General features: G+C 32.6%; 1 protein-coding gene across 1 annotated transcript; it reads right to left on the bottom strand.

Annotated features, from left to right (window-relative positions):
• Nucleotides 1-80: 80 nt before the first annotated feature.
• Nucleotides 81-24,630, bottom strand: LOC140447513 (leukotriene A-4 hydrolase). The gene is made up of 9 exons (XM_072540207.1): nt 24,455-24,630; nt 24,282-24,397; nt 17,985-18,124; nt 8,566-8,671; nt 8,440-8,508; nt 6,159-6,521; nt 3,414-3,620; nt 3,214-3,358; nt 81-759 (listed from the first exon to the last, which is right to left on the bottom strand). The coding sequence occupies exons 1-9, from the start codon at nt 24,504-24,506 to the stop codon at nt 131-133; spliced, it is 1,827 nt and encodes a 608-aa protein (XP_072396308.1). The 5' UTR covers nt 24,507-24,630; the 3' UTR covers nt 81-130.
• Between the last annotated feature and the right edge of the window lie 2,947 nt (nt 24,631-27,577).

Raw genomic sequence — 27,577 nt, 5'->3', positions numbered from 1 at the left:
CCTTTGCAACGATAACTATTTGCTACTAAGTGATTGTAGGATGATTATAAATACCTGGGAAATTAAATAATACAAAAATGTTAAATGTTAAAAAATGTATATATTTTCTATAAAAATAACATATCACTACTTATTCAATTTTTAATTCTTTAGCAAGAGTAGTCGCACAAACATGCATCATATTATGCCTATTAACTTTAAAATTGTCAACAGCTTTATTTCGACTAACGTCCCACTGGAATAATTCTCTATATAAAGGCTTTACAAACTTCATTCTACCAACTACGTTCACCCAATCTAAAGCGTTTTGAATTTGTATTACCCATTTGGCTTTAATGCCAGTTTTAAGCCAACGGAATTTTATTTCTGAATTTTTAACACTATCAAAATCAAACAATTTATTTAAGGCGATAAGCTTTTCAATCGGTTGAGGCTCAGCTTCTGACAGTTTCTGCAAAAAGTATATTACTTGTTCCGGTATAAGTTGTTCCTTGTCTTTAGCAGATATTGGCAAAGAACCTTCCCCTGTCCATTCATAAAATTTCTCCAAGAGTTGATCGCAGGCTTCTGCCAAGGAAGTATCGTAATCTGGAATGATCAAAGGCATTCCTGGGGTGTGCAACCATTTGTCCCAATCTATATTTTTTATTTCAGGTTCATTTTCAAAGTAATTTTCAAAAAAATTTTTAAAATCTGAGGTGTCAATAGATTTGTATTTGAAGGTATCAAAGTAAGATCTTAAAAACGGCTCGAACTTATCTGAAATAAAAATATTATGTAAGGTTTAATGAAAATTTTAATATGTGTAGGGATTTTTCAAAAATTCATGAACTTTCCAAATACGCATGCCCAAAAAAAATTAATCCCAAAAACATTAAACTATTTTAATTTCATATTAAATTCAATATATAATTTATTAAAAACTACTGTTAGAACAAAAACAATATACTCCAACTATTTTACTAATACAAAGTTTGACTCTATTTTTATATGAAAAAGCACTGCAGACAATTAAATGTGTTCAGTAATGTCGTATTTCATACTTTGTCACCAAATCAGTGAGCCAGGTTTATGACATTTTGTATAACCGATAATATGTTTTTATCCCATATGTAGTCGAAGTTTACAATCGCTCGATAGTATCACTCAATTTGTACCATCCCCTAAATTTTTTTCAACTCCAATAAGTCCTGTGGCCCTAACGAAGACCAACAGTTTCTTCATTGGTAGTTTTAGAATCTCTCCTGGTTCAATTCTCAGTTGACCAGTGAATTCCTGCCTCATATCACTTAGCACATTGCAATGGCATAGGATGTGTATGTCAGTATCTTCTTCCAGTTCGCATTTTCTGCACCATGGTTCATTCTTACCTATTTTTATAGGTGTTTTCTTAAACGACAATGACCAGTTCATCAATTTGTCAGAGAGTTATTTACCTATATATTCCTGATTATTTTCTTAGTCTAGATTTGCCTTGATTAGCTCTCCATTTCTTTGGACGATTCCTTATCAGCCATTCCTGAAGCATCTTTAGCGATGCCACACAGTGGTTCTGGGGTTATAAAGGTTTTTTCGAGCCTTGTTTTGCTAACAAATCTGATCGTTCATTCCAATGTACCCCATCATGACCGGGCACCCATATTAAAGACACTTTATTGTCTTTTGCCAGGTTTTTTGACGAGATCCTTGCAGTTCCTACCAGTTTTGATTTGGAGAGTGGGTTTTTTAGCCAGTATAGCCGCTTGGCTATGTGAATAAATGATTCTCTTTGATTTGGGGTGCCCATCCATGATTTAATCAATGCAACACAGTAGTATATTGACCTAGCCTGTAAGATTTATTATAATTACATGTTTGTCTAAAAGACTCCTGCTCCAGTACCATGGGTAGTTTTAGATCCTCAGTGAACTATATTAACACCGCATTAATATTTGGGACTTTTTGGTCTCTAGGTGGTATAATTGTATTAATCTTATCAGTGAAGATTAGATCTGGTATCATCATATCTGAGTTCATCCGAAAGATGGATTCCTCAAGTAAAGTCCCAGTGATATTGGTATGACTATTCAATACACAATTCGGCCTCCAAGTATTGTTTGCTTTAAGTCTCAGGATGGTTATAAAGATTGCCTACGAACTATATAATTCCGGGGGGGGGGGGGGGGGTAAGGTGACCTGTGATAATCTCTAAATAAAAATGCCTTTCTGTACTATTCAAGGCTCCTGTCATATTTAGAAGTGCGTCTTTGTAGGGTGGTGAGAGAAGTCACAAAGATTGCGGCCGTCTTTTTCCACAAATGTGGAATATGTAACTGTCAGCGTGTTACTGATTACCTTTGGTTTCAACGAACAGGTTTTGCCTACACTCGTCGCGTAGCCCTGTTGGTTGTTATTATAAGTATTCCAATTGAATTTAGAATCAGGGATACCCATATATACTTGACTTCATTGATTCTTTCTAGTTCTTCCCCCAATAATATAAGCTCACTCAGTCCAGTAAGCTTCCTCTTATTAGTAAAGGCTACTAGTTTAGTTTTAGAAGGATTCATTTTCATTATCTGTCCCAGGTAGATGTATTCGCTTACTGTTTCTAAATTTATGTCGTTCAATGTTATTTCTGGAATGTTCGGTGTATTTGTCATTATTTTTGCTTTTTCCAAGTTCATCTTAAGACCTTCTTTTTCCGAAGCTTGAAATAGTTGCGTCATCATGGTCTGTAATTCTTCGAAACTTGTAGCGAATATTACAATGTCATCAGCGTATCTTAAATGACTCAGTTTTCTCCCATTAACATTTAAAAAAAATGTTAATGTTAATAAAACAGTGACATCTTGTAGAAAATAGATTAAAATTAAAATCTATTAATATATCTAAATAACTAATAAAGAAACATCACTGAAAATCAGCATACTAGAAAACAAAAAATAGGTAGTAACCCAACTATTACCATCAGTGCTAAAATAGAAAAATTAAAAGAAGATGATCCTCTCCAGCCCATTAATTAATGTCCTGTTTTCCTGTTAAGTTCTCCACCTCTCAAAATAGTGTTGTGTATTGTCTTTCCTGTTAGTTTTATGTGACTTTGCCTATTTATCTATCAGTTTGCGACAAAATATTCTTATTATCTTACTATATTTTAAATTCTTCCTCTCTCTCCCCTTATGTTAAATATTGTACTAATTTTACCTTAACTATTAATGTTGAAATTCTTACCTGGACCACCAACAGTTTTTTCTAAATACCTAAGGAATGATTGGCCCTTTTCATATGGAACTGTTGAAAATGCTTCATCTGGATGGACTCCTTTTAAATCTACTACAAGATGCGTTAAAGGACTATCAGCACCCAATACTTGTATCTAAAAATATTTTTTGTCCAAATATGTTTGACGAATATATCAATTTAATACTTACAGCTTCTCTTAAATCACTTATGCCTGTGTAGGCGTCAAAATCTTGCATTTGTGGTGATATCAATCTACTAATAATTTTCCTCTCAACCAACATTGTAAAACCCTCATTTAACCAGAAATGCTCAAAGGTTTTGTTCGTTACCAGATTTCCTGTCCAACTGTGTGCTATTTCATGAGCTATTACATTAGCTAAAGATCTATCGCCAGCCTAAAAGTAATAAACAAATCGAAATTACATCTTTTGTATTCTCCAGCAGACCTAATATTCACACAAGAGCGCGACTGACTGCCCCTTGCACACTCCGTTCGGCTCGCGGCGATAAGAATACGGCAGAGGCGAGAAGGCCCTGCCTGTCGTAAGAGGCGACTAATGGGTAGGAATCGAGAGGTGGAGAGCCGTCGCTTGAGGTGTCGGGTTTGTAGAAACGCACTCTGACGTTTAGGCGTCACGGTCACCGGTCTACACTCCTAGTATCCGAGACGAGACTCTCGGGGACCACTCTACTCTCATTCCAAGAGAACCAGGCGAGGTTGAACGAGCTGGGCCCGTACACACCTCTTTTGGCCTTACACCACCAATCGTGGTGTCGGTGTCCCGGCACTTAGCCGCCTGGAGATTTAAGAGTGGTAGAGGAGAGATCCTCGGCGGCGATCTGTCTACGTGCGAGGTGGAAATTCCTCTTCCTGCGTCACCTGTTCGCCTGCGGGAGGGGATAACGGATAGGTGAGGAAATCACAACACAGGTACTACGGGGGAGGTGGAGCCCACGAGCCACCTTCAAGCTACACTACAAAGCTAACCGTAGCCTTTAGATGGCAAAGAATCATGAGTGTGGGAATTTGAAAAAAGTTAATTAGCAAATAGCCTATTATTTTTTTAATTAAAGATGGGTATATTAATTTCTTTCATGTCCAACGACAGTAATAGGAGGAAGAAAATGAATAATTCAATATTCACACCGAAAATCGGCTTTGATCAGCCCCGAAAAACTAGGGAATTCAAGGTTCTTTTTCCAAAAAACGGCCTCTTATATACTCTTTGAAATAAATATTAATTGGTTATTATGGGTCTGGATAAAGTTCTTGAAATAATACACATACACACTGGGTGTCAGTACAAAGATGCCACCTAAAATGTTTGCCATTTTTTAATTTTTACGAACACTACCAAGAAATTGATTTTCATTCTAATGTTTGTGTAATGTTTAAGAATATGTTCTAAAGCAGTATTTAACCATTCCTTAAATAACAAATGTCAAAAAAAAACTTCCCAAAATGATGATTTTAATGGAAAATTTAAAAAATTAACAGTGGAAATTTTTTCTGTTTTCTTTATAAAAATTACAATTAAGTCGTGATTTTTAATACTCTGTATTATCACCTCCACTTTGAATTACACTACCCATTCGACTTGGCATTGAATTGATCAAATTCTGGACGTTGTCTTGAGGAAAAGGTTCCCATGATCGCCAACCGAACTGCTCACGATTTATTAGAGCAGTTGGTCCCAAACATACTCAATCGGGTTCAAATCTAGGCTTTAAGTTTTCCAATTTATTTTTGACACACCGACGGTTTCCAGGTAATGAGTTACCATCCTGCCTACGTGTGACCGCGCGTTGTCTTGCATGAAAATAAAGTTTTCGCCCACAAACCCAAGGCATTATATGCTCGTCTAGAATTTCGGTAATGTATCGGTGAGCTTTCAGCGCTCCTCTACCAATAAACACGAGATCAGTACGTCCTTTGAATGAAATTTCTGTCCAAAACATACTGAGCCTCTTCCAAAAGCAACACGTGCTCGTCGAACACAAGCAGCATATCGCTCCCCACGAACACGAGATCAGTACGTCCTTTGAATGAAATTTCTGCCCAAAACATACTAAGCCACTTCCAAAAGCAACACGTGCTCGTCAAACACAAGCAGCATATCGCTCCCCACGTCTTCGGTACGTTTTGATGCGACCGTCTGAGCCATAAAGAACCATCCTGGACTCATCACTAAACAAAACATGTTTCCAATCTTCCATCGTCCAATGTTCGTAGTCTCTAACAAACTCAAGTCGGCGTTGTCGATGTACTGCTGTTAACAAAGGCTTGTTGCTAGACAGCGATGCCTTAGATCAAATTTGCTTAACTTTCTTCTCACTGTAAAAGTGCTTAATATCCACCCGTGAGCATTTTGAAAACGGCTTTGGATTGCTCTAGTCGTAAAGAATCGATTTTGCAAAGACGTGCGTTGTAAACAACGGTCTTCTCTGGCCGTCGTTCGTGAGATCCAGTCTCTACGAATCGTTGATATGTTTTTTGACCACACAACGACCGACTCCAAGCTGCCTGGCTACTTTTTGTTGACTTATTCCATTATCAAACAAAGTAACAATTTGAACAGATCTAGCAAATCTCTCAGCCATAGTTTCAATTTAAAAATTGCACAAGTTCACTCTTTGAACAACTGTACACCAATGAAAGATCTTTTAAAAACAGAACAGCCATATTCCAAGAAAAACAGCGTACAAACAACAAGAAGATTCTCCGAAGTCGTAAAACTGATATCAATTCTGGGAACTTATTACGCTTAATTCAATTGTCGCCTCCCAGTGGCGGTGCCTAAAAGTGTTTATGCATTGTGGGAGTTTAGTTACAATAGAATAAATTGCATAAACTTAAATTATTGAAATTTTTTATAAAATTCTAGGTGACCTCTTTTTAATGACCCCCAAGTGTATAAAGTATACAAACCTACCAATAAAGTGGGGGTAACGAAAGTTAAACAAGGGTTTTCCATTCCTCCATACGGAAAACTGGGAGGTAAGACCAGTAGATCGTATACACCCCACACGTATGGTCCACAAATATCTTCGGCAGTCTTAAGTTGATGTTCAGTTTCAGCAAATTCATAGGCACACTCCTCGATCAGTTCTTTTTCTGCCCAAACGTGTGACCTGGGTCCCAAAGGCCTAGATTCAAGAGCACCTACAGCAAGGGCTATAAGATAAGAAGGCACTGGAATCTTCTGGTAAAAAGAATAATGCTTCTTGTCGTCAATCACCTTGGATCCTTCACTGATAGCCGACATTAAAACTTTCAAATCCTTTGGGGCCGAAATCTACAAAACATTATTTTGTTTTTATTATTTTTAACTATTATTATTAATTATTAACATGAATAATGTGTTTTTATCGGAAACATGATGATGTCAATTGCCTTCTATTTAAATTATCTTATGCATTAGAAAAGTGCATATCTTAAGTGCTGATTACTTTAAGTATTTGCACTAAACAACTTTGTAAATATGTTTTTATACAAGTAGTGTGTTATTTACTTATTAAATAGATATCAATCAAATACTGAGAATCATTTAAGATAAAAATCCCTCAAAATTTTATTTAAATATATAAAAACTAGAAATTTTAGATGTTATTCTACATATACAATATCATATCTTCCTTTTATTTATGAGAGAAAACTAATAAATTTTTATCTACTTCCTTTATCCTTATAGTTTTTTAGTAGCAGGTTGAACAAGTGTTTAAAAAACCCTTGTTCTTAAAAGATCTTTTTCGTAATAAATTATGTTTGGGGCTATAGTATTCCAAGTATTCCATAAACGAATATGTTTTCTTTTAAACCACTTTATTCAAGTATTAATTATACATAATCCCCCTTAAAATTTTAGCTTGGTTTTTAGTTAAAGCATAACTATTTTCTCATGGGAACAAATATTTCGAACCCAACTACACATCTCCTTCCCAAAAATTAATTATCTTAGGCCTAATTTATACAAAGCCACTATTCGATTTTAGTTCTCAGTTGCCAGTTATGTTATTATTTGTATCAATATGAATTCAGACGTGCATATTTGTAGTTTAGTTACGATTCAGAAACTACAATTTTGTGAGTTCGACTGGCAATTCACCTTTTGCCGCTATGTATTCACATAATTATCTTTTACTATCTGATTTCTGCTCACTCTAAGGGATTTCGACTACCTGTCACTTTGGAATGCGATATCTGGTTTTCTCCAGGCCTATGGCCCTGTCTTCAAAGGTCACAAACTGATAAAAAAATGTGAGTGCAATATTTTCTGATGTTTTTTTGCTGTTAGGGACAGTAACTTTTATCATTTTTTGGTGGGTGTTTATTTTTAGTTTTTTTTTGAGTATGTCACTAAATGTAACATAATTTTGTAACGTTAATTTTAGAATAAAACGGAACAATGGCCAATGGAATTCGTTCAGATTGCAGTCAAATATTTATTTGATTATAATTTTTTTGTTGACATATTAAAGTTTTGTTAAAAGTAACTTCCGCATTGTTTATTATTTAAATTATTAAAAGACTGCAATCTGTTTAAAGTATAAGATTATTGATCACAATATGTGTCATCTGTTTTTATTAATATGTATTTATTAATAAAAATTTTTGGGCATTAATAAACAATGTTTATTGTTTATTTTTTCTACAATTCACGTTTGTTCAAATTTAAAAGATTAATAAACATAATTTTTTTATTGTGACGTATTATTTTATTTTTTTATTAGATACAATATAAATCTAAAGTATTTTATTGAATATATAATTTTTTCTTACAGCTATTGGTTAAATATGTCGATTAACAAGATTTTTGTCGATAATTTGCTGATATGTTCTCTGACATGTGTTTTTCTGATGTTTTTGAGAGAAATGTTGTTTAGTTTATTTAATCTTGAGTTCCTGGTTAAAACTTATCGGCGCCCATTTTGTTTTAAAGTTTAGCTGTATTCCGTGTCTTATTTTACTTTGTCAAACTATTATATTTTGTTCTATTTATTATCTATCATTTACCCACCCCCAATAAAGCTCCCTGACTTGAGCAACGAGGTCTTCGTTAAGTATTGTAAACGAAAAGCGTTTTATTATCAACTTTTGTCAGCTATTTCGTCTGATGCGATAATTTTTAGATATATGAATGAAACACCATACATAAAGATCTATGATTGGTAATAAAATATAAAAATAACAAAAGCTGTATGTGTTCGACTTACTGTAGCTTTGTAGGGATGTTTAACGGATGGGGTGTCTTGGCAAGGTATCACAGATCTTGCATGTGTTGGCTGAAAATACAAAATAGAATCAGTAACATAAAAATATAAAATCAACAGTTGCCTTACTTGAAATTGGCTGAATAAAAATGGGTGTATTTTTCCTGCGGTTGTTTGTGGAAGGAGCCATTGAAGACCACTAGCTTCGGGGGCAGTTTCATACTCGATTTTAATTCTGAAAATTAATATCTTGTTATTATAATAGGAAGTACATTTTAATAATTTAATATATTGTGTTATATAGCTCCAGAGAGTTAAGAAGCTCCAGCAAAAAATATGAGGAGAAGGTCCAAGGACTACAGGAAAAACAGAAATTAAAGGAAAGGAATATCAGAATCAATCCTATTTTTCAGTCCAATCCAAAAGAAATCACTCTATTGCAAAAAATATAACAAATATTCCTAACACAGAAATATTAGATTCAAATAAAAAACCATTTTATAAAGTAAGACATAATTCGAATTCAAATAAATAAATCAACTGGGTATTCCACTAAAATTAAATTATTTTCAAAATTCCATGTTACCTACTTTGATTTTTTTGTGTTCTATTTCTTTTGTTGTATACCTTGTGATTTGTTGATATATACACTAAGAGTACAGATTGGTTTGATTAAGTTTTGATTTGATTAATTGGTTTGTTGATATATACACTAAAGCGTTCATATTGATTTGATTAAGTTTTGATTTAAGTAATAGTTAATTTGTTGATATACACACTAAACGTCCACTATTTGTTTTTTGTGTTCCGTTTTTGTTCAATACATTGTGATTTATTGATATATACACATACTATAATTGTTTTATTTAATAGTGTGTAATTCATTAGAATGGATCAATTTATAAGAGATGTAGATTTTGAACCTTTTGATACTCACGAGATAAATGAAATAGTGCAACTAAATCAGTTGATTGAACCGAAAAGTAATCAAATTAACTTAAAAATTATTCACCAAAATATTAGAAGCGTAACAAAAAACATTGATGAGTTTAGTGCAGTATTAAGTCAACTAAATTCAGATTTTGATTTGATAGTACTAACTGAAACTTTTAAACTACTTATGTGATGTACAATATTCCAATAACCAAGAATACATATTCTTGTATAGTGATTCAAATTTCAATAGAAACGACGGGGTAGCAGTATGTATAAAAAAACATGATAATGAAACAAAAGTAATGATTGGGCATTCTCAAGAAATCGAATTACTTATTCAATTAGAAAATAATAAGAAAATCTTAGTTACTATCGTTCACCATCTGGTGATGTGGAGGAATTCCTTCAAGACTTAAAACAATATTTAGAACAACAAAAACAAAAACAGTTAGCATGTCATACTACTCAGGAAAATTAATATTAATATTAAGGATGTAACTAATGAACGTGCTTATGAATACCTCAATTTCATGTATAAAATTACCAATTTAAATCTATTGTCAACAAATATACAAGAATACAGGGAAATTCTAAAAGTTTACTTGATAACATTTTTTTAAATTCACAAGGAATTATTAGATAATCTAAAGCAGCAGTCGTAGACACTGATCATAAAGTGACTGTTATTTGTTTACCACTTAACCTAAAAAATGGCTATACAAAACTAGGCAAAGAACAACACATAATCAATTACAAAGAACTAAAAAAATACTTAGAAAGTTATATCTTTTGTATCGTCAACATGTCAAACATCCTGACACCATAAATAAAAAAAAAATGAATATTTCAATTATAGAAAACATACATATATTAATATTAAAAAAAAATACTTTAGAAATGAAATTGAGAAAAATAAGAATGTTTCCAAAAATCTGTGGCATATTGTTAAAAATTTGACAATTAAAGAAACCGAAAGAAATATTATAGGAATAGTTACACAAGAAGGAACTACTGTAACAGATGGTAAGACTATATCCAATTCTTTTGCACGTTATTTTACAGAAATTGGAGAAACGTATGCCAAGAATATAACACCGCTGACATCGCATTTCCCACAATATAACAGCGTAATGCAATATATGTATTTAAGACCGGTCTTTCAAAGTGAAGTTGAAAGAAATTATTAAAACACAAGAAGAAAAAATCACCCGGTATTGGCAACATTAGAGCAGAAACAATAAGAATTATAGATAAACAAATCATCAAATCGTTGGTAGAACTAATAAATTTAATATTTAAATCTGGTCAATGTCCAGACAAATTTAAGCAAACAGTAATTCCTATATACAAGAAGGGAAATCAATTAAGTTTGTCAAACTACAAACCAATCTCACTAATTACCACTTTAACAAAAATCTTTGAAAAATGTCTTAAAATCAGATTAACATTTTTCTTTGATAAATACAACATATTATCGTCTTCGCAGTTTGGGTTCCGTGAAGGTTCTTCGACAAATGACGCAATAATATAACTCACCAATGAAATATACAATCGAATTGACAATAGCCAACCTACTGCTTGTGTGTTTCTAGACCTAGCAAAAGGTCTTACTAGAAGCACTAGAAAAGAGTGGAATACGCGGAACTACTCATAATTTACTGAAGTCTAACTTGGAGAACAGACAATAAATTGTTGGGATAAATGATATTAACAGTAAGAAACTCCACTTAGGATGCGGTGTGCCCCGAGGTACAGTATTAGGACCACTACTATTCAATATCCATGTCAAAGATCTATATAATCACAAGACTGAGAGGAAGATAGTAAGTTTTGCAGACAATTGGGAACATTTAAAGAATAAAATTAAATTAGATATGCTCCAACATGGCTCCAACTAAAAAAATGGTTTAACAATTACTAATGGTTTTGCAGTTACAAAGTAACACTACATTCTTATAGTTCTATAACAATTAAACAATCAAAGGGAAATATAGTTATAAAATCAAGTAACACTATAAAATATCTTGCAATAAAAATCGACTCTCATTTAAGATGCGATGTCCAGATAGATGCAATAACAAAGTGTTTGAGAGCTTTAGTTCCAAATTTTAAATTTCTCAAATCTAAAATAGATTTAAAATATTTGAATATATTATATTATGCACTAGTTGTGTCTAGAATTAGATATGGAATTCTTGGGTGGGGCGGTGTACAAAAAACTTATTTAAACAAAGTCGGCATATTACAAAAAAAAATATTGAAAATAATAATTAATAAAAAATGACATACTCCTCTCATTTTATTATTCTGCGATACTAACGTAATGGATACGAGGCAACTTTATATGTATTCCCTGCTACTGTACATATACAATCATAAGCATATCCTCATCACTACGAGACTCACACTAAAACCAATTAACATGTTTAATTGGGTAATATCAAGAAATCAATAGGACAGAGATCTGTCATGTAAGTTGCTCCAAAAATATTTAATCACTTGCCCAACATATATAAAACATATATTAATACTCTTAATTCGCTAAGTATAGTAAAATATATATTTAAAAAGTATGTGTTAACTCTAGATCGTATGTTTATGCATACATTTTTCGATCTGACTAATTAATAATGATCAAATTAAAAAAAAAAAAAAGAATATTTGCAATAGACTGATTTGTTATATTCGTTCGTATAAATATAAAAAAAATTAAATACATGTAATATACATATTATACAATGTTTGTAGATTATTATACACCTACATAAATATAATTAAATATCGTCGCCCACTATTCCCGTCTTCGACCAATAGGTTTTAACGGGTAATAAGTAAATGTTTTTTTGGTTTTTGAGTGACAAATGTAAAATTAACATGTATATGTATGCATTTAATTGGGACTGGGAAATATTAGCTCTTCTAGTCCAATTTCTTTCAGGTAATTTCAGAATGTGAGTCTTTTGTTAAAAAGTTCTTCTATTTCGTGATTTCCGAAGGATTTTTTAAAGCATTGTAGATAATAGTTTTACTCCACGGTAGATTTAGATGTAATCAAACATTCCCCGTTATTTTTTTAAGTTTAGACAACTGTTAATTGTTTCTGTTTCATCTAATTTCTTATGTTATTTTATCATTCCACATTTTGTTTCATATTTGAAGATGAATTAAAAAAGATGTAAGTGCATTATACAAACACTGAAAATTAGTCTATCCAATGGGCCGCATCACGGCCACTTTTCTAACCTAAAAATGTTGCACTTCCTAATTTTTAGATTTTGTTAACAAGTAAATCGTTTTAATTCTGTTTACCAAATAGCACAGTAGCTATTAATAACTTATCAATGAAATATATTTTATGAAGATAAAATTGTAAAAACATCGTTTGATTATGAAATCCGGTTTTCCACCTTACAAGTGGATGTCGCATTAGCTTCAATTAAAAGCTTATCAAGTATTTTTATTTTTCTTTATGAAATGCGCGCTCTACCGAAGGTTATTTATTAGACTTAACCGTACTTATAATTAGCGATCTCTATTTATTTTTAAAAAACTTACATTCTGAACTATAGAATTAACAAAGAAAAGTCTTCTTATTATAGTTATATTGTAATTAATTAACTAATTTATTTAAATAAATTAATTTATAGAAAATTGTGATCAGAGAGACTTAACCACTCAAAACCTACCGTCTAAATATTCATACGCAAAACATGCCATTTTAGTTTAACCGTGCAGCGAAAACACGGCGCTGGTTTCTGTTTATTGCGTCAAATATCAATTAAACAACGTGTAATTTTTAAATTTTACCGTTATTTTGTGCCTTTAGTTAAAAATATGGCTTTTAAAGCAAAACAAAATTACGCAACAAGTATATTCGGTCAAAAGTGGGAGAGGAGGTAAGTCTTTATACAAAAATATTGATAAGTTATGTTTTTAGTCAGATTCTTTGTTTATTTTTTCATTTACATGTTATATTACACTACTGTTTATATTTAGTGTTATATAGAATCACTATGTGTAACCGATGGTAGTCAAAAATTAAGCGTATGAAAATTCATACGTTAGAATTTCATGACCATTTTATAGTTGTATAGGGGAGAGTTACCTAAGACGGGACGGTTCCCAAGTAGGGACACTAGCAATTCTAGAAAATCTGTAACAAGTGGCAACACCTGCACTGGAAGAATGAAAGTTCGCCATTCAGTCGTATTGTCACGTAAACGACACAAGGCTAGCATACCGGTAGCGTTCGTCAGAACAAGTTGTTAATGTTTACATATTTTTTATAGTGAATATAGCGTTAATGGTAAGTATCTGTAAAACTTAACGTTATTAGTCAATAACAGAGTTTATAGTCATTGCATTTCACTGTAAAGTATTTGCCACTAAAGCTTTTGTTTAAAATCGGTTAAGATTTTTACAAAATGGGTGCAAATCTCTTGAGATGGGACAAAGTTAAACTTCCTAAGTCGGGACGTCCCATCTTAGGAACTAAAATATGGCTACAGATATTCTTCTTATACCTGCCTACTTTTAACTAATTAAATCATTAATTACTCATAAATTCTTACATATAACGGTAATTCATTCTAAAAACATTTATAAGTAGGGGTTCAGTAATTAGATTATACCCAAGGAGGTCATAATATTCTAACCTTGATTATAGCTAAGTAAAGATAATGTGTCATTAAAAAATGTTTTATTCAGTGAACTCTATATCTCGTAAGTGGCACTGATATATTTTTCTTTTACAGATGCCAAATAGAAATCCAAATTCCTATTACAAAAGAAAAACTGATCGTGGAAACTGGTCTGTTCAAAATATGATTCTAGCTGTACAAAAAGTTCGGAATAACGAACTATCGCTTCGAGAAGCTGCTGACAGATATAATATTCCTAAAAGTACTCTTCAAAGACGAGTTACAAACAAACATAAAATCGTGACCGAAAATGACAAATATCTTGGTCGGTTTAGGCAAATATTCTCAGTTGAACAGGAACACGAAATTTTAGATCATATTCTTGAAATGGAAAAGCGATTTTTTGGAATCACTTATAAAGAACTTCGTTGTCTGGCATTTGACTTTGCCCAAGCCAATAATATTGCTAACAATTTTAATAAAGATACTCGAATGGCCTCTAAAAAGTGGGTTTATGGGTTTTTGAGTCGACATAGAAATATTTCTCTGAGAAAAGCAGAAGCAACCTCATACGCTAGAGCTACAGGATTCAACAAGAATGCAGTCCAAAGTTTTTTCAACAACCTGGAAAGTATTTATAATAAACATCACCTCACTCCAGATAGAATCTGGAATATTGATGAGACCGCAGTGACCACCGTCCAAAAATTATCTAAAGTTCTTGCTCAGAGGGGTAAAAAGCAAGTGGGAGGTTTAACAAGTGCCGAAAGAGGAGTTAATGTCACTATAGTAGCTGCTATGAGTGCAAGTGGCAATTTTCTTGCGCCTGCTTTTATATTTCCCAGAAAGAAAATAAAACCAGAGCTGATGGACAATGCACCTAACGGTAGTCCGGCATTTCCACAGGACAAAGGATGGATGGATCGTGATGTTTTTTTAAAATTCATAAAATATTTTGCACAACAAACCAGACCTTCGAAGGAGTGCAAAATTCTTATTATTTTGGACGGCCATTATTCACATACAAAAAGTTTAGACGTTATAAACTTCTGTCGCGAGAATGGTATTATTTTATTATGCCTGCCACCACACTGTACGCATAAAATGCAACCCCTAGATGTTTCGTATTTTAAATCATTTATGAGTTATTATGATTTGTACCTTACTAGATGGCTAAAAAATCATTGTGGTCGTACATTTGGAATATATCAAATCTCAGGGGCTGTTGCAGAAGCATTCTCAAAGGCATCTTCTGTACAGATAGCGACAAATGGATTCCGAGTAACCGGAATTTGGCCTTTTAACGAAGACGTATTTCAAGACTGCGAATTCGCTCCCTCTAAAACGACGGAACAATCAGTGGACAATTAAACTACATCACAGGCCAATAAATTACCCGTAATGATGGCTCATACCGAAGGCGTAAATCAAGTTGAAATGTATGATAATCCGATTCCTTCAACCTTAAAACAGTCTGTTTTAAGGTCACCTAAAGATGGCGATTTCGAAGATAACAGACCGATACAGAGAAGCCAAATCATTCCTATCCAATTTCCGACATCCAAGGTCAAAGTGACTGATATTAGTCCGCTACCAAAGGCACAGAAAAAGAAAGGTAAGATTTCTTCTAGCGGAAGAGCTAATAGCGTGTCTGGAAGAGTCCGATAGTGACGATGAACTTGCCGGTGCACAATTAATAGACATTACATTGTTTGCCCTGAAAACGACGGAGATAAGGATGTCGATGAAGTTCCAGAGGAAGAAAATTTGATGAATACTAATAGCGTGAATTTATTGGGACCTGGTCTACTAGCAGAATGCTCTCAGGCGGAAATAATTAAACATGACCGTGAAAGGATGAAATTAAATTTGGAACCCTCAACCTTAAAAATGAGAACAGGATCAACAAAGAACATACCTAAGCCTAAAAAATTTAAAGTCGAAAAAACAAGACTTTCGTGGAAACCCTTGCATTTTGAAGAAGAGTTGCCAGAGGATTCTAATTTAAAAACAAAAAATAAACTTCAAAATCGACCTCAAATCATAAATGATATGACCGAGTCGGGAGGTCGCCCAATCGATTTTTTAAGTTTTTCTGGCCATTGAAATTTGTTCAACAAATTTGCGAAGAGTCCCAAAAATATGCGAAGTACAAAAATGGAAATGAACAATTGCTCCTGAAGCGTTCAATAAATTGTTGGCTATTTTGTTGCTTTTAGGATATGTAAAACTTCCAAATCGAAGAATGTAGTGGAAGAAATCGGCTGACACCTACAACCCCGCTGTGTCAAATGCTATGTCTGGTGATCGGTTTCTGCTTATTTTTAAATACTTTCATTTTAGTGATAACAACGAAACTGATCCACAGGATAAATGAAGAAAAGTAAGACTCCTTTTGAAGTATATGTCATCAAAGTTTCAATTGTATGCAAACCCGTTATCTACTGTATGGTCTCTGGATGAGGCGATGGAACCCTATACGGTCGTCATAATTTCAAACAATTTATTAGGGGAAAGCCCATTCGATTTGGATTAAGGTTTTGGTGTTTAAATACTCCTAATGAATACTGCGTTAAGTTTGAACTATATGAGGGGAAAAGCCAAAGAGACACTAATATGCCTTTAGGCAGTTCTGTTACAAAAAGGACGGCTTTAGGATATGTTCCTGAAGGAAGTGAAATTTTACTAGATAATTATTTCAATTCCTTGATATTACTCGAAGAAACCAAACCGCACAATATAATTGTGACTGGAACACTTCGCTCTGATCGTATCAAACATGCAAGGTTGAGAGATTTAAAAAAGAGCACCGTGGATCTACTTATGGTCTTAGAGATGAGTCAAAAAATATATCTTTGTTACGTTGGCATGATAATAGCCAAGTTACGTTGGCTACCAATAAAAGCGATGATCTTGTCTCCAAAACAACAACTTGTAAACGTTACAGTCATATTCATAAACAACGGGTAGCTGTTCTGCAGCCATCTTCGATTCAGGAATACAATACTGGCATGGGAGGTGTGCCTCCGAAATATTCCGATTTTGCCTCAATGCATCGATAGTGAACTCCTGGATATTATTTAGAAATATCAATATATAAATAGAAACTTTTTTAATTTCTGGGTTTGTCGATCTGTTATAAATAAAGACTTATTGTATAATAAAAAAACAATTGTCAAGACTTCTTATTTATACGCAGTCACTTAGAAAAATATTATAAACAGCTTCAACAAGCGAGGTTGTTAAATGGCATTACTAGAAATTGTCCAAAGGTTGCACGCGAATATATTCGGTTAGTTATGAGTTCATCAATCGATGATGGTTTAATTAGAAATAGCGGTTAAGAGTAAGTAAACTTGTTAACGACGATGGAGAAGTAATTGCGGATAAAGGGAGTATTGATATTACCTGAAAAATTACACACGGAATTTATTTTTTGACGAGAGGGAGATATAGGATACATTATATGATAAATAGTGAGAAGCAGCAGTAAATATAGATAATTAAAAATTCTCCAAGGCAAAATATTTGGAAAGCGAAGAATTGGGAGAAGAATATCGTGGTTAAAAAACCTGAGCCAATGGTTCTCCACAATAACAACTAATCTATTTAAAGCATCAATTAATAAAATAATTATAGCCAGAATAATGGCTAATATTCGAAACAAATAAGAATAATATTTTTTACAACACTGATGGGATTGAATAAAACTTTCAACAGACCAAATTGAACCACCGCAATCTTAAGCTCCCAACTTACATTAGATTAAATATTTTTTAATCCACTGTATTTATTAGTCCACAATTATATTTGTGGTTTAATAGAGTTTCATTTCAAGGTTTTCTTACCTTATTTACTGCAAATACTTAATACTACGAAACGAATACTTGTCGAAAATAATCACTGACATCAAATTTGACTCGTGTAGAACGAGAACGATATTTAGTTATTATCTCTTGCTAAATGACTTACTTTTTAACTTCTTTTTGGGGCAACTGAATTGTTAATTTAGATCCAAAATCTTCTAAATGATCTGATAATGTATACTCCAATATTTCTTTACTATCAGCATCAAATATCGACGATATATTCAATTTAAATGTGTCAAGTACCTAAAAACAATAATTAAATCTATACTTTACTCATACAGCATAATAAGGTCAAGTTCAAAATGATTATCAGTGTTTATTTTAAAAAGTCCTATATATAGATTAATAAATAACAAAAGCATATATATATACCTATATATATATATATATATATATATATATATATATATATATATATATATATATATATATATATATAAATATATATAAATTTCCTTGCTTTATCGATCTTGTATTAAAACACTTTATTGTATTTAAACGTTTCGGCAAATTGACAATTTTGACAGAACGGTATATTTACAATGCTATAATGGATTTTAGGAACTTTAAAAAATATTCAATATGCCAGTGTTATAGTAATTATGATAACTATAAATTTATTAAGTTATACTATATGTTGGAGAGGAAAACCTACCAAAAAAAGGCTAAACTTATAGACGAACAGCGCTAATGTGAATAGTGAAAACACTTTGTCATTCTTTACGCAGATTTCTTTTTTCTCGTATTGATCATCTTATGTTTACGTTCTCTTCAGTACTTTCTATCACTCTGTTCCTTATCGACGGAATCTCATATAGTTCTCCGTTCTTCCAACAATATTAACAATATGCCGATGACATTAATATCAAAGAATAAAGACGCATCTTCTTCTTCTTTGAGTGCCTCTCCTATCGGAGATTGAATATCATTAGGGCGATTCTAATTTTATTTACTGCTGTTTTGAATAATTCGTTAGTGGTATAGTCTTAAATTTCTCATCCAAGACATTCTTCTACGGCCTGGATTTCTGCGTCCTTGGATTTTCCTTGCATTATATTTTGTAGGAATGTGTACTTTTGTCCTCTCATCAGGTGGCCTAAGTATTCAAGTTCTCGTTTTTATATTCAGTATAACTTCTGGATCGTTATTTATTCTGCGTATTACCTCTTCATTTGTAATTTTATCTTAATTACAACCTATTTTACCAATTACCAACTTATTTTTAGTATACGGCGGTAGCACCACATCTCAAAGCTCTCAAGATTTTTAACATTCCTCTGTTTAAGAGTCTATGCCTCAACACCGTAAAGCAAAGTACTGAATACATAGCATTTTAACATTCTAGTTCGTAGCTGAATACTAATATCACGATTACAAAATAATTTTTTCATTTTTATAAAGGTAGACCTGGCAATTTCAATACATCTTTTTATCTCGTGATTTTGGTCACCTGTTTCATTGATGATGGTTCCCAAGTATTTGTATTCGCTTACTTTTCCGAGTTGGGTACCGTTTATTACGATACTAGTGTCATGTATTGGATTCTTACTAAAGGTCATATATTTGGTTTTTTTGACGTTCATCCTTATGCCGTAGTTATTACATATCTCATTCATACTTTCAACTAGATGTTGTAGATCTTCCGCTGTTCTTGCCATTATCACAGTATCGTCAGTATATCGAATGTTATTGATAACTTCTCCATTGACTATTAGATAATAAAGACGCATATGCATCTATATTCTTTGATATTAATGTCATCAGCATAGGCAAGCAGTTGCACTGATTTGTTATATATTTTGACATATTTATTACTTTTTCCAGAGCCAGACTGAACAGTATACACGAGAGAGGGTCTCCCTGGCACAGCCCGTTATTCTCTTTAAAAGTTTAAGACAGTTCCCATTGGATTCGTACTCTACATTAAACTTTTTCAAGAGTTGGTTTTGTTAAATTTACCAACTGATTTGGTAGCTATTTCATTGCTCTGAACATTTCTCTTCTATTTACAAAGTCATGTAGTCAGCTTGTAGCCTATATATATGTGATGAGTATCAATGACATATTCCAGTGTTTTTTTCGATTTCATCATCATCAGCCGTTTTGAGTCCACTGCTGGACATAGGCCTCCCGTAAATAATTCCAATGCATTCTATCTTGAGCACCCTGAATCCAGTTGTGCTGAATGCGCTTGATGTCATCTGACCACCTTGTTGGAGGACGCCCTCGATTACGATAAGCATCGTGTCTAGGTCTCCATTCCACCTTCCATCTTTTAATCTGGCAACATGCCCGCCCAGTTACATTTCAATGTTGTAATCCTTTGAACTGCGCCAGTAACACCAGTTAAAACTACAGTTTAAACAGTTAACACCAGTTAAGAAACCAGCCTGGTATTTTACTATTATTCGTTGTGCATATAGTGCCATATGGTGGCATAGTATAGTGGAGAATATTTTATATGCTGTATTTAAAATTGTAATTCCTCTGTGGTTAGAGTGTTCAAAGATATCTCTTTTGTAGTGTATGGTGAAAAGTATTCCAGTATTTTAATCCCTAGGGAGAGACTTATGTGTCCATATTTCTAATATACTATCTTCGATGGTATCCATTGATGTCAACGTAATTTTTAATGATGAAAAGCTCAAGTTTATTCTTCAATGCTATATATTTCGGAAAGTTTTTATAGTTTTGTCACACAATAAGACAGAATAACATTTTCTGTGCTTTCTGGATACAAGCCTCTTCCAAAATTCAGCATTACTGGAGATAATCCTGTTTGGAATAAGCTGGAACAAATTTTGGCACACAATGGTCTCATTTGTGGCTGTTATCAGTATATTGGACACTGATAGTCTTTAACATTAATATTTGATTACAGGCCTATCGTTCACTCCATACGGAAAGTCCAAAACTTTTAACCTTACAAAGAATCAAATGCTAGATACACTCTTAGCCAATGACACCACTGTCTATTTCGCAGCTGACACATTTGAGGATGATCTTAAGTGTCCAGCTCCTGCTTAATGAAGCAAAAACCCCCAGGGCTGTTTGTGCTCTTAGAGACACCTGGAATGAAAATGCAGATGTGACAAGTGTTAAGTTGCTTGGGATACACCTGGAACCCAAGTTTCAATGGGTCAACATATTGATTATCTGAGTAAAAACCTATCAAAGAACCTATATGTGCTCATAAATCTAGCATCAGGCGTTTCACACGGTCTTACGAATAGCTTATTATATATATATATATATTATGCAATATTGGTCTGGGGGTTTTCGGCGCGGGAATGCCGACTGTTTGGTTTGCAACGTAAGGCTATAAGAGTTCTTGCAGGCCTTGGGTTTAGGGACGATTGCAGATTGGCCTATGGGACACTCGCAATTCTTACTGTGCCCTCCTTGTATATCTATGAGAACCTTATGTTTGCTAAGACGAGCAAGGGGCGCTTTGGGACCCATGGAGAGGTTCATAATCATAACACTAGATGCAGGTGTGATCTTGTTCCAGCCTACTGGAGGCTTAAGAGGTGTCAAACTGGATAAGGGTATTGAGGAATTAAATTTTATAACAAATTGTTTGATAACGGATCTTCTATTTTAACGGATATTTTAAGTCAAACTGATATTTGTTTTTATGTAACTAGAATTTAAGATTTTTTAATAGAACTATTGTTCTGCTTTTATTTTGATGTGTGTTAGGCTATTGGCAAAATATCATCAATAAATGAATTTGAAGAAACCAAACAAATCCTAACAGCTGATATCTAGGCCCTTGGAAGATAGTTTCAAAAATGAAGAAAGTAACCAATTGCAAATAAAATTTAAGTCTGCTGTTTTCAATTTAATAACAATATGGTAGAAAAAAAAACTCAATCTGGCATTCTAAAACCAATGTCTTACCCACAATAGATTACTGAATCATCAGGGTTATTAAGCTAAACTAAATTAAAATTACTTATCAATATGACAAAAAATAATATTGCTTTTCAATGAGAAACGTGTCAACTGTAGATAACAAAGCAAATATTATAACAATAGATATATTTTTAATGTTTGATGACCAGAACGATATGTTTAATTAAATTGGGCTAAGTAAATAAAAAATTACACGAGTTCAAATTATCTTATTGTTAAAGATTATAGTTTTATGAACATAGCTACCTTTTTAAAATATGTTCTCAAATAAAAAAAAAATATGAAAAGAATATGCAAGAATTTTTAGTCCTAAAAAAAATAGAAAATGAAGTGATTAACTAACATTTCATTATCTTAAATAGCTATAATCTGCTCGACACCAATTCTTATGATAAAAAATATACAGAGTGCAACAATGAAATCAAAACTGATATCTCCAATTCTTATGTTCGGAAATATGAATGCGAAATATCAACACAACGCAAAGGCTACTGGAAACGGCAGAGATGAGAGTACTGAGAAGAATTACAGGAAATATGCTGAGAGATCGAAAGAGAAGTGAAGACATTAGAAGAAAATGTAACATAGAGTGTATAAATGAATCAACACAAAATAGAAAAAAGGATGGAATAACCACATAAGCAGAATGGATGAGACCCGTGTTGTCAAAATAGCAAGAGATAAGTCACCAATGGGCAGAAGAAGTATCGGACGACCTCACAAAAGATGGAGTGACAACCTAATAGAGGTATTAATCCAACAATAAACAAGCAGAATTGCTTATAAAGAGGAAGAAGAAGAAGGAAATATAATACAGAGTCACATGGTTGAATTCCTTTCTAAATTTATAACAATACTTTTAACAAAGCACATAATATAATTACAGCCTTTGAAGAGGATTCTGCGAATAAGCTGGGTAGATAGAGTTTGCAACAAGGTTGTTTTGCAGCAGATGGAAAAAGTTACTGAAGGGGTCATAACAGTTAAAAATCGCAAACTGGAATATTATGGTCATTTTATGCGTCAACAAGAGAGATAATTATCATTTAATAATAAACGGCAAGATCGATGGAAGAAGGGGACCAAGTCAAAGACGAACGTCACAACTTAGAAACTTGAGAGAATAGTTTAACAGATCCTCTGCATTCCTCTTCTGAGCTGTAGTCAACAAAATTAGTATAGCCAATTTGATAGCCAACAAATAATAATCAAGCAGGGCACAAGATGAAGAGAATATAATTACCTTTATAACGATGTGTCATTGTACTCTCCATATTCAAATTGTAGTGGTGATAGTTATGCTGTAGGCTGGGAGACAGTTATGACAATTGGAGATATGATAGAAATAGGTGTCCTGTGGAATAAATATCAACATGTTTTTGCTTTAAAAACAGTGTAGAAGATATTTGATCTGTTTTTCTGTTCAGTAACACACCCTGTATAAGCTGTTACCTTTTGACAATATGGAAAAAAATATTTTTAGGAATAAATATCTGAAGTATTTGATGGTACAAAAGGTCATCAAGAACATAATAATTGGAAATATAGTTTTCAAACACACGAAATATGAGAAAATGGAACTATACTTTCAATAACATAGAAGGAACCATAGAGGAAAGGCTGACAATACTGCATGTGAAAAAAATACAAAAAATTATCATCAGTTGGCTCTAAACCTTTCGTGAGTTCTGGCCTGGCTCAAAACATTCTTCCATACTTCCCTGTTGAGTGTCTGTCTTCTGACCAGCCTAGTTAGCAAGGCTATTTTAGAAGGATCACTTTCATCCACCCACATAATTTAGCTAACTCATCTTAGGCAGTTTATGCATGAAACATTAGATGTCATAAATTGAATAGAAAAGAAAAAGGATAAATTCCCACGTCCTATTAAGAGAAAATAAAACAAAGTATACACAGTATCGAGAAAAACATCATGGATATTAATTATACATGAGGAATAACTTGATTTAGGAATTTGAATTACTATCAAACATGTGCAAAAAACACAAACAAAAATCAAATAAAGTGCCATTCTGTCATAAGAAACACTTCTCTAACATAAATAAGTATTACAACATTTAAATAAAAAGAAATCAAGTTGCTTTAAAACATTAAGCTGAAGCTATACTTACAGCACATAATTCTTAAAAGCCAGAGTTCAAATTATTATGAATGATGTCGAATAAAATAAAAAACCCCAATAATTTTAAAATTTTTGAACATAGATACATAAAACTTCATGTTAAAACATCAATTACAACAAAATATTCCAAAAGGAAAAATTAGTACAATTATTCACATAATTGGCAAAATTATAGGAAGGTATTAGTTTAGTGGGATAGGTAATTATTGTGTTTGAGTGAAAATAACAGACAATAAGCAATTTTAGAGCAATCTTTTTATTTAAAAAGATTAAGGAATATTTTTATGGTAGCAAAAATAACATGGAAAATTATTTATTTGGATTTCAAAAACCACTCACCAGTTCTGTGGCTGTTTCATCAATTTTATTTATAGAAAGGATCGTACTTCCATTTAACGTTTTTGATTCAAAATTAACATCCAAATTCAAAAACAATTCAGTAACAATGACTTGATCTAGAAACATAAAAGAGAATAGAATTACGTATAAAGGTTAATTAAGTGATTAGTTACCTGGCCTAGAAAATGAACTAGGATCACAAGGACTTAGGCCTACTTTTTCCATGTTGTTTTATAGTTAAAACTACAAATTTTATAATATAAAGAGCACTGCCCTAATCCGAGTATTTTTGAATTAGGGGACTTAGTCAACTGTCACACTGACACAAGTAACTGGTCATTGACTGACGTGAAACACGTGAATTTATGTCAATCTTATGTCAACACACCCCCTAGAAAAATCTTCTTTTTAAGTGGCCTTATACATTTCAGTAATCATGTTCAAAATAAAATGTTTATATTTTATATAGTATACTAGCTGGCCGGGCCACGCTTTGCTCTGGCTTGGTTATTATACAACTAATTACGTTCAAGTTATTTAAAAGAGTTAAGTAAGTATCATGAAATCGTGATGGCATCCCCGGTAAATCCAGAAAATTTAAAATTTCTTTTGGATAATTTTGGAAGTTAATTTCGTTAACGTCAACATTTTTCGCCGCCAAAATTGTTTGCTTAATGAGAAAATCATTTAATTATTCAGTATACATGGGAAGACAGTTACAATTAATTTATGTTTGATCTCAACAAAAGTGCAGAAATTATCTAGAAGTTTGAAGCATTGTGTATTTGGATGCAGTTATATTTTACCGTTTCCAATTTTTAGCAAATGTTTGAAAAATATTTGCGCCGACAGAGCATTTTGCACTTGTACTCTTATCTTAATGGTCAATCGAGCTGTTTCGCTATTTCGCCATAAAAACGATTGTGTTAAACAAGCATTAATCTCATCCGCATATGTAAAGAGAGGAATAACCGATAATGTCTGTCGGAAGTCACCAGAAAGTAGTAATACAGAATCACTGAATAGTTTGTCGTTTTCAACAATTTCCTGAATCAACAACTGTAAGTTGCCTATATTTGGCGCAACTCAACGAGTGTGAATTATCATAAATTGCGATTAAAATAACGATATAATATATATATATATATATATATATATATATATATATATATATATATATATATATATATATATATATGTATATATATATATATATATATATATATATATATATATATATATATATATATATATATATATATATATATATATATATATATATATATATATATATATATATATATATAAGAATTACTGGATATTAGTGACTGTCAATATAAACAACCAACACAGTTTATTAGGGTTGCAGTCAGAAAATTGGCCGGGATGTTAATGAAACACTCTTATGAGTTTTTGTCTAGCTTTCGGAATGGTTTTATTCCTTTTTCAAGACACTGTAATAAGAAAAAAAAATGTAAATATTTATAAAATATCACAAATCTTCAGTGCAACTTACTAGTCGTTGAGATTATTTGTAAAAGCATAGGCACTCAACATTAATAACACACATATAAAATAGTGGACAAAATACATTTTAAAATTCTTTAAAATTTAGGTACAGATAGTGAAAATTTAGTTTGTCATCTTTTACTGGTGTGTTTGAAGTCTGATACATAGAGAACAAAAAAAATCCTATGATTAAAAAGTAATTGGGTCTACTTAATATTATATTTCTTTTTAAGAAATACTAGAGGCCCATCTTAGGTGATTTTAATTTTTAAACCTGTCTTAATGGTATGCAACATGTTATGCATATAAGTGTAATTTGTGTGGGTACAGGTAGATATTAATTTTATTTTGTTTTTCCAGTAAGTAACAATAAATGTTGCTCAGTTTATCTATGCCTGAGTTTTTATTGATGCAAGATGTACTAGATTTTATGGAACACATTTCCAAGAAAACACGTTTTGAATGGTTCTTTTCCTTTGCCAAAATACAGGACTCCTCGAAATTAAATTCATGTTTCAACCTTAATGAATGTTCTGTCAATGCACATGCATTTATTTTTTTGGTTTTTATATCGCTACGATGTGAGATCACCCTACTGTGAAAATTACGAGATGATTCTCCTATATATATTTTGTTACAATTATTACACGGTATAGAATAAACAACATTCGATGACTCCTGTATTGTGAAAGGATCGTTTGTTTTTGTGTATAACTTCGATACCGTTTTCATATTTTTGATTGTAATTTTTAAACCACTAACATTTTTGAAGATGTTCATTAGCTTCGGTGTCAAAACTGGAATGTAGGGTAGGCAACCATAAGCCTTGGCTTCCTCCAAACTATGCCTCCAACCTTGTCGGTCCAGCGCCGATCTTCTCCAGGTTCTCACGTCTAGCAAATTTTGCGCGTCCGCTGCCACTTCATCCTCCCATTTTTCCGTGGTCTTCCTTTTGGTCTTGCGCCATGCATCTTACTATCTAGGGCTCTTTTCGGCAATCTTTCTGTCTCCATTCTTACTACATGACCAGCCCAGCGAAGTCTCTGAAGTTTAATGAATTCTGAGATCGGTGTCTCTTTGAACAGTTGGTAGAGTTCATGGTTATACCTGGATCTCCATATTCCGTTTTCGTTAATAGGTCCAAATATCTTTCTTAGGACTTTTCTTTCGAAGGCTTCCAGTTTTCTTTTTGTCTCTTCTGTCATCACCCATGACTTGCATGCATAACATACTATTGGTCTGATAATAGTTTTGTAGACCCTGATTTTCGATCTCCAGTGTGTGTTTTTGGAGCGAAACACATGATCGAGTGAAAAATAAGCTTTGTTTCCCTTTACTATTCTTCTTTGGATTTCTGGTTTTTCTGTTCCATCCGTATTTAATGCAACTCCTAAATATGTGAAACTTTCTACCGTTTCAATATTGTCCTCTAATTCAACTGTGCGTCTTTTCCCCAAACTCTTGCCTGTGTTAACTTTTTTGTCTTTTGAATATTTATTTCTACCCAAAACGTATTACCCCAAACGTTTGTCAGAAATTCCGACACTTTGGTAAAGTTAGGAAAATATTGTTTTTAAATTAGTAAATGACATTGTTTTACCAATATTACATATCCAGTGGATGCGGAAAATTCTAATTATAGTATAGGTATTTTCATAAAAAACCTTACTAATATAGAATAAATCTGAAAATTTAAATTGTCTTAAGGTGTCGGTATTTCCCCGGTCCACGCTATAATTATATATAAAAATCTCGTATCACGATGTTTGTCCAAACTAATTTTGTAA

The sequence above is a fragment of the Diabrotica undecimpunctata genome, chromosome 8 (genome assembly GCF_040954645.1).
Source record: "Diabrotica undecimpunctata isolate CICGRU chromosome 8, icDiaUnde3, whole genome shotgun sequence".
Taxonomy (NCBI): Eukaryota; Metazoa; Arthropoda; class Insecta; order Coleoptera; family Chrysomelidae; genus Diabrotica; species Diabrotica undecimpunctata.
The sequence above is the reverse complement of the archived record's forward strand: the minus strand, read 5'-3'. Positions and strand labels throughout refer to the sequence as shown.

Excerpts from the sequence above, each read along its gene's own strand:
- LOC140447513 (XM_072540207.1), bottom strand. The coding sequence starts at position 24,506 with ATGGAAAAAGTAGGCCTAAGTCCTTGTGATCCTAGTTCATTTTCTAGG. Across the intron at positions 8,509-8,565 it reads TTTTATTCAGCCAATTTCAA|CCAACACATGCAAGATCTGT; the intron begins GTAAGGCAACTG and ends TTGTATTTTCAG. Across the intron at positions 3,621-6,158 it reads TCGTTACCCCCACTTTATTG|GCTGGCGATAGATCTTTAGC; the intron begins GTAGGTTTGTAT and ends TATTACTTTTAG.